The sequence below is a fragment of the Priapulus caudatus genome, unplaced genomic scaffold, assembly GCF_000485595.1.
Source record: "Priapulus caudatus unplaced genomic scaffold, Priapulus_caudatus-5.0.1 Scaffold143, whole genome shotgun sequence".
Taxonomy (NCBI): Eukaryota; Metazoa; Priapulida; class Priapulimorpha; order Priapulimorphida; family Priapulidae; genus Priapulus; species Priapulus caudatus.
Genome location: NW_014577204.1, coordinates 498,316 through 507,687, shown reverse-complemented (window position 1 = coordinate 507,687; position 9,372 = coordinate 498,316). Strand labels below are relative to the sequence as shown.

The 9,372-nt window shown below is 42.4% G+C and overlaps 1 protein-coding gene across 1 annotated transcript in view; it reads right to left on the bottom strand.

The window, feature by feature from the left end:
* The window catches only part of LOC106806118 (rho guanine nucleotide exchange factor 28-like), a 165,404-nt gene that overhangs the window by 74,561 nt on the left and 81,471 nt on the right, over window positions 1-9,372 (bottom strand). Inside the window, exons 15-16 of the mRNA XM_014807972.1 lie at window positions 8,859-9,044; window positions 7,414-7,578 (exon numbers count right to left, since the gene is read on the bottom strand). Coding sequence (XP_014663458.1) covers window positions 7,414-7,578; window positions 8,859-9,044 — 351 coding nt within the window. The remainder of the gene's footprint in view (window positions 1-7,413; window positions 7,579-8,858; window positions 9,045-9,372) is intronic.

The window sequence follows — 9,372 nt, the reverse complement described above, 5'->3', positions numbered from 1 at the left end:
AATACGGCAGTATTTATGAGTTGCAGCGGCAAGCTATGGCTGGCAGCCAGGTTTGTTGCAGATGAGCTTTTGGGACGCTATTTTTGCGGAAATTTTTCGGCAATAATTATGGTTGAAAAGAGTAGTATAGAAACATTTGAAAGATTTTGTAGTAAATATATTTCGATATTTATTTATGATTTTTATTTTATTGAAACGCTTCCAAGTGTCTGATTGAATTCAATGAATCGCGCATCGGGCGTGTTGCTCTCATTTTGTATTACCAGCGCTTCTGCGAGAGTGGCAGAGCGTAAAGGCGAGAAACCATAGTCTATCAGGGTAAGATTAATATAGGATTAATATAGGATTATTATAGGTATAGCCTATTTATTAATTTAACCTCCTGATTTAGTATTATATTTACGATTACCTGAATAACATATAGTTCTCACGCCGTTTACTATAGTGTTATTTAGGTATACGGAACCCTAGCCCCATGCCCGACCGGTCACTTAACTCAACCACCTTCAAGCACGGTCTCTACGCAAGCAACGGCACATATAATATATGCTGACATACGCAACGCACACACGAGACAAACCAGCACTGCACCTGCGCACCTTCACGTTTAAAACACGGCAAACACAGCGCGCAATCAAAAAAATACGCAGTCTGCGCAGATAAAGATCTACGAAAACAGCCACTAAGCAGCACATTGTGCAGACACGTACGCACGCACGCTGCGACCAAACATCCACACAACATTCACTACGGCGCATTGCACGCATGCACGCACACACGACACACCAACACACACACAACACACAACACCACACACACACACACACACACACACAGCTACACAACACACAACACACGCCGCACGCATAAGCTACGAACGCGGGCTGCTTCTTCTCTGATTCAGCTCTTGCCAGATCTCACACTGCTCACATCACCGCTTGCACTGTACATAACAGGAAGTACGAGTTCTAGCCAGCTGTTCGTGACTTACTTCGCAAAGCATGCGACCGGAGAAAGGAACGCAGCTCCTAACTTAGAGGCACTCGGAGAGCACAGTCCTCCGCAGAGGCCAGCTGATATTCTCTCAATGTGAAATTTTTTTATTAATTAATTTAATTAATTTATATGTGAAAAATATTATTAATTAAATAATTAATTGGATTCCGGATTAGTGCGATGCGTGCAGGTGGGGGTAGGACTGTGGTTGCCCCTTAGCTGTGTTTGATAAGTCTTACAGCCAGTACGCACCTATAGCGGAATAGTGAACTGAATAAAAATACCCCCGGTGCCATGGTGAACACACACACACACACACTAAACCAACACTCAATGCACGCGCGGTGAAAAACATATACTCCGCCACGCCTTGGCGGAGGTAATAAAGTTATCAACGATGTGTGCGATTCAATTAAACGTCGCTAGGCACAGGCGCGTCGCATGACAACAACATACAAATTCGAGTGGGTTAGAGCACTTATCTCTAACCGAGTTGGCCTGTGCCGTCGGGGGGGGGCGGACACACATTCACGCCACTACGCACCCAACGCACGCAGACACACATATCACACACACACTACACACACCCACACACACGCGCACCACCACGCCACCACCCTTGACGTGGCACGCACGGCGCGGCTGCGTCGCCACACACACGATTACCAATTGCACCTAATCGTAAAAAGCAGTCTGTCGGTTCTCTATCTCTGTCTTACCCCTTTCGTGGTGTTTGCTTTAGATCTCTCTCGCTCTGTTTCCCTTTCCATCGCCATCTTTGCTCTTTTCACTCTCATTCCCTCCATTCTGGTCGCTGCTCGCTCTCCCTTTCTCCAACGCGCATTACGCCTTGGCAAAAGAACAGTTTCTGGCCTTTTGTGCTTTCGTTCAATGAGCTATATATATAATGTATCTTTGTTACTAACGATGGAACCAGATTTGGTTTCAACACTACGTCCGCACGATGGCACGCTTTGAGCATACCGCGCATTTGAGCACAGCGCCCCGCTTTCCACCCCTCCCCACAAGCATCCGTACCTGCTCTTATCTGATTACGTCTTACCGCTAAAACCAGCAGTTTGTTAAGGCACGCCCATGGGGCCATTCTTCCGGCTAAGCTAATTATTGCCGTTGCTAAGTGGAGACGCAGGGGACCGAGTTGTTTTAGGGCTGAACGTCACCGTGGTCTGATCACATGCTTATTTCTGGACGACAGAAGGCGCTGTATTTGCTCAGAGTACACGGACGTGGATCAGTTACAAATATATAGGTTACACTTCCGCATTTAGACACAGTACTGAATGTACTTATTAAATGGGCCACTACTTTACACGTGCGTTACTAAACCACAGGTAATAACGCGTGTTATAGTCCCATAATGTGAATTTTCAATTGTTTTTTTCGATCTTTGTTTATTGTGTGAACATTTAATGAGATGTGATACAATTGTTGCCTGTTATGTGAAAATCTCGCGAAAAATCTATCCATTAGTCAGCCATTCCTCCATTTCAACCATAGTAAAACAAGTTAGATGGCGGTCAACTGGCGGGCCATCCTGTTCATTATTTGAAATTTTTGCTTAAAAACTTGCTACTGACATTCAACCACTATGACCGCATGGAGGTGAATAAAAAAAAACAAACCTAAGATTGTTTTTATTCAGTTTGCTGATTGACCATCCATTTAGGGGCACGTATCTGCAATAGTTTCACCGGTCTCCAACGACACCAGAACTACACTACCCAGATTCATTGATTCACTACTATTTATCTAACAGTTGCCATTATATTTTCTATCAAATTTCCCTTATTACCCCTTAATTACTGTTTTCCTCCCTAACTTTACTCCTAATTATTCCCCTTCTTACTATTTCTCTTTCATTTTTACTCTCCTACTACTCACGAATTCCTTACTCTTTTCCCTTATACTCTCTCCCCCTCCTATTAACTATTTCTCTACTCCCCTACTATTCCTGATCTCTCCCGACGGATTCACCGTTACTCTTTCCACCTACTAATCCCTATGCTTGATTTCTTCCTATTATTTTATATTTCTCCCCTATTTCTCCCCCCCCAATGTGTCTCCTTACTACTCACCTTACGCATTTCCTACTCTTTCATTTAATCTCTCTTACTCTTACCGCCCACTATTATCCTATACTAGTTCATCTTGCTACTTATGTTCACACTCCCCTTAACTTATTTATCTCTTTCACAACCCTCTGATGACTTATGTTACTGCCTTACTTATGATCTTCACACTCCCTAACTATTTATTCCTCACAACCACATACTATTCTACCCTACTATGTTCACTCACGTCCCCTTTTATATTGATCCTCCAATCCCCTTTCATTTTACTATTCACCCCTTTATCTCCTTAACTATGATTCACACTTCCGTATCTATTTATCTGCTACCACTTCCTCCATGCTTTATTTTTTTTTTATTTTTTTTTTTTTTTTTTACCCTATTTTTTTTTTTTTTTTTTTTTTCTTATGTTCCCACTTGCCCTTCGCTAATTGATTATCCTCACCACCCTTTCATACTATTACTCCTTACTTATGTTTTCACTCACTCCCCTTACTTATTATCCTCTACACCCTCATACTAATTCTTTATACCCTAATCGATGTTCACTACTCCCCTAACTATTTTTTATTTCCTCACAACCCCCCTTTCAACCTATTTAGCTGCTTACTATGTTTCACACTTCCCCTAACTATTATCCGTCACAACCCTATAATATGTCAGCTCCTACTATTGTTCACACTCCCTAACTTTCTCCCTCTTAACCTCGCTCACTATTTACGCTTTACTATGTCACACTCCCCTATACTTTGATTTCCTCACACCCTTATTACTTATACTCATCCTACTATGTTTTCACACTCTCCCTATAACTGCTCCTCTCTCAATCCCCCTTCATTACTATTCCTGCCTTACTATTTGTTCACCTCCCCTAACTATTATTCCTCAAACCCCTTTCTACTTATTTACGGCTGAACTATGTTCGACTCTACGTCCCTAGACTATTATCCTCACAAACCCTTACTACTATTCACCCTATCTTATTGCCTTCACACTCCCCTAATCTGATTCTCCTCAACAACCCACATTACGTATTTCACCATACTAATGTTCACATCTCCCCTAACTATTATCCTCACACCCACATACTATCACCCTTACTATTTTGCACACTCCCTAAAATATTACTCCTCACAACCCCATACTATTCACTGTTCTCTACTATGCTTTCCACACTCCGCCTAACTATTTGTTCCTTCACAAACCCCCATACTATTCACCTACTATGTTCACACTCCTAACTGATTTCTCCTCACAACCCCCGAATACTATGTCACCTCTACTATGTTCACACTCCCCTAAAAACTATTTTATCCTCACACCCCCTATTACGAGTTCATACCCTACTATGCTTTCACACTCCCCTAAACTATTATTCCTACAACCCCCCTAATATTCGCTACTATGTTCACACTCCCCTTAAATTATTGTTATATCCTCACAACCCCTACTTATACTATTACCCCTTTTACTATGTTCACACTCCCCTACACTATTATCCTCACAACCCTCATTACTATTTTACCCTACTATGTTTCACATCTCCCCTTACTATTTTACTCGAACCCACCCTCATACTATTTCACCCTTCGTTATGATTACACACTCCCTAACATATATATCCTCCCAACCAGACCTCATACATTCACCCTGACTATGTTCACACTTCCCCTTACTATTCCTCCTCACCCACCCTTTTCCCATTTTACTTTATTCACGCCTTACTATTGTTTCACACTCCCGCTAACTATTAATCTCCACAACCCTCATTACTATTTCACCCTACTATGTTCACACTCCCTTACTATTCTCCTCACAACCTCATTACTATTCCACCCTTACTATTGTTTACCACTTACCCCTAACTATTTCTCCTTCCCAACCCTCCATACTATTTTACCCTTACTGATTGTTCACACTCCCTAGACTTGTTACTATGTATACTCCTCACATACCTCATACTATTGTTTTACCCTAACTATGTTCAACAGCGCTCCCCTAACTCATTTATCATTCAACAAAACCCTCTACTATTTCACCTTCTTACCTATGTTCACACTCCCCTACCTATTCTCCTCCAACCCCCTCTTTTACTACTTTACCCTACTATTTTTTTTTTTTTTTTGTTCACACTTTCCACCTTCCTATTTCTCCTCACAACCCTCATACTTATTACACCCTTTTACTAGTGTTCCACACTTCCCCCATAACTTATTTTTTTTTTTTATCCTCACAACCACCATTTACTATTTCAACCCTTTTACTATTTGTTCACACTCCCTAACTTATGATTCCTCATAACCCCAATACCTATTTCACCTTACTATGTTCCACAACTCCCCTAACTTTATTAACTTCCTCACACCCTTATACTATTCACCCACTATGTCCACCAATTCCTCCTAACTATTATCCCTCACCACCCACATTACTGATTTCACCCTACTATTTGTGGCACACTCCCCTAACTTTAATTTTATCCTCAACAACCTCATACTATTTTGACGCTTTTTACTATGGTATTTCCACACTTCCCATTTACTATTCTTCTCCCCACCTCATTATATTAATCCACGCCTTACGATTCTTTGTATCGCACATCCCTAACTATTATCTACACATACCTCATACTATTTCACCCTACTATGTTCAACACCCCTAATATTTATTCCTCACACCCTGATACTAATGTTACCCTACTATGTTTCACACTCCCTTAACTTATTTTATACTCCTCAAACGCTCATACTATTTACGGCCTACTGATGTTTCACACCTCCCCTAACTATTCTCCTCTAAACTCGCTCCTTTTACTATTCACCTTTACTATTGTGTCCACACTCCTAAACTATTGATCCTCACAAACCCTCATACTTTTATTCCACCCTACTAGTTTCACAGCTCCCTATAACTATTATTCCTCACAACCCCCATACTATTTAACCCTACTATGTTACACACTCCCCTAACTTTCTCCTCACCAACCCCCATACTATTTTACCCTACTATTTAGTCACACTCCCCTAACTATTATTCCTCACAACCCCTTCTATTCCACCCCACTTATGTTTTCACACTCCCCTAAACTTTCTCCTCATTAACCCTCATACCTATTTATTCACCTACTATGATTCACACTCCCGCTTACTTTATCCTCACAATCCCTCATTTACTTATATTTTACCCTACTATTGTTACACACTCCCCTAACTATTATTCCTCACAACCCTCATACTTATTCACCCTACTATGGTTAACACTCCCCTTTACTATTAATCCTCACCAAACCACCCCCAATACTATTCAACCCTACTATGTTCACCCACTCCCCTAACTATCTTCCTCACAACCCACATTACTATTCACCTTACTATTGTTACACCACTCCCCTCAACTTATTATCCTCACAACCCCCATACGATTTACCCACGCCTGTACTATGTTTTCACATCCCGCTTACTATTCTCTTCACAACCCTCGAATTACTATTTCCACCCTACTATGTTTTCACACTCCCCTTTACTATTGTACTCTCACAACCCATTACTATTCACCCTACTATGTTTCACACTCCCTAAAATATTCATCCTCACAAAAACCCTCATACTAATTTACACCATACTTATGTCACACTTCCCTTAAATATTCTTCTTCACAACCCCTCATACTATTCACACCTTTACTATGGTTTTCCACATTATCCCTAAACTATTTTTCTTCTCACAAACCCTCATTACTATTTTACCCTTACTATGTTCACACTCCTAAGCTATTATCCTCAACCCTCATTACTATTCCACCCTTACTATGTGTTTCACAACTTCCCCTAATAGCTCTTCACAACCCCCATTTACTATTCACCCTTACTTATGTTTCGACACTCCCTAACTATTATACCTTCACAGAACCCCCGATACTATGTTAACCTACTCATTGTTTTCCTCTCCCTAAACTTTATCCTCACAACCCATTACTATTTCACCCTACTATGTTCACACTCCCCTAACTATTATCCTCACAACCCTCATACTATTCACCCTACTATGTTCACACTCCCCTAACTATTATCCTCACAACCCTCATACTATTCACCCTACTATGTTCACACTCCCCTAACTATTCTCCTCATAACCCTCATACTATTTACCCTACTATGTTCACACTCCCCTTACTATTCTCCTCACAACACCCATACTATTCACACTACTACATCCCATCGCCTCTCCCATTCACACACTCCTGCTCAGAAAACAACCGACAGTTCTCGCCAGCCACAATACCGGCGGCAGGCTTCTTCCAATATAGACTGGCGCACGACGTCGCTTACCTTTGACAGCGGCCGGTTCCTTGGCGGGACTGTCGAAGCCGCCGAACGTCTCGGCGCGCTTGGGCAGCGCGGGACTGATGTAGACGCAGCTTTCGTATTCGGCTGCGCTGCTGGCGCTGCGGTAGAGACCCGAGCCGCCGGTGAGCGCAGCCGACATGTGCGTCACTGCAGCACAAGCGAAACCATGGCGACCGTTAGTTGCGCGCGTGTTTGCCGCCGCCGCCCACAGGCACTTGGAACGTCTCAATAAAAAAAAGGTAAATAAACACGAAATGTGTTTACTACCAAAGTCTTAATGTTTCTCTACTCTATTTCGCCTATAATCACCTGTAAATACCGCTCAAATGCTCATCTGCAACACACTAGTACACCGCACGCCCGCCATGTGCACAAACAACATGAATAAGAGAGCTCCAAGAGAGCTCATATGAAACCTCTCTTATTCATGTTGTTTGTGCACATGGCGGGCGTGCGGTGTACTTGTGTGTTGCAGATGAGCATTTGACCGGCATTTACAGGTGATTATAGGCGAAATAGAGTAGAGAAACATTGAGACTTTGGTAGTAAATACATTTCGTGTTTATTTACCATTATTTTTTTTTATTGAGACGTTCCAAGTGCCTGTGCCGCCGCCGCTGTCTGACTGTCTCTCATCACTCTCTCTTTCTTTCTCTCTCTCACTCTCTCGCGCGCGATTTCTCTTTCTCTCTCGTGCTCTCTCTCTCTCTCTCTCTCTCTCTCTTTCTCTCTCTCACGCGCGCGCTCTCTTTCTACAGCTAGCTACACGCACCCTCCTAACAGTAGAGCTACGTGAGTAACTACATGTATACGTGAGTATATACACAGACACTTGGGCCGTTTCAATAATAAAATGATGGTTAATAAATACAACTTGTCAGTACTAGACCTAGCTACCAGTACCAGTAATAGTCTTAATGTTTGATTTGACCTAATAACTTCACTTCAATACCGTCCAATACACTGCTGCAACACACATTCCTATAGCGTGCACGCCATTGGGCACAAATACACAGTAATATAGAGTAATATAGTATGTAGTAATAGTATAATTATAGTATATAGTAATAGAGTATATACAGTAATATAGCTCTATATTACTGTGTATTTGTGCACAATGGCGTGCGCGCTATAGGAATGTGTGTTGCAGCGGTGTATTGCCACTATTGGACGGTATTGAAGTGAAGTTATTAGGTAAAATCAAACATTAAGACTATTACTGGTACTGGTAGGTCTAGTATTAACATGTTGTATTTATTAACAATCATTTTATTATTGAAGTGGCCCAAGTGCCTGTGAGTATATAGTAGGTAACTACACGCACCCTCCTATGTGAGTAACTACATGTATACCTGAGTATATAGTAGGTAACTACACGCACCCTCTTAACAGTAATGATAAGTGAGTATACTAGTAGGTATACGCACCCTCCAGCAGCAGCTGGTGAGAGATCTCCTTGACGTCAAGCTTGCGTGCGTCGTCATCGCTGGAGTAGGTCCAGCCGACGAGCTTGACGGCATCGGCGCGTCCGACAGCCTCCAGCATGCGCTCCACGAGCTTCACTCGCTCGTCGCAGATGACGGCGATCGCACGATCCTTCCTCGAAAGCTCCTCTGTGAACGCAGCAAAGGTATACGCAGCGGTTAGGTTACGACGAGAAAGACTAGTGCACTTCTCACGGTTCCTTTTAATTAAAATTTACGGGTGAAGGTCGCACGTTTTATTTTTATTTAACCGGATTGATAAATCATCGGAATTTAATGTTCGCAAAGTACGACGCTTAATGGAAGGTTGGTGTGTTATCGGCTGTAGTGCCTGGTAAGAGCTGCGAGCAGGGAGGACTGTTATTTATCGGGTGTAGTGCCTGGTAAGAGCTGCGAGCAGGGAGGACTGTTATTTATCGGCTGTAGTGCCCGGTAAGAGCTGCGAGCAGGGAGGACT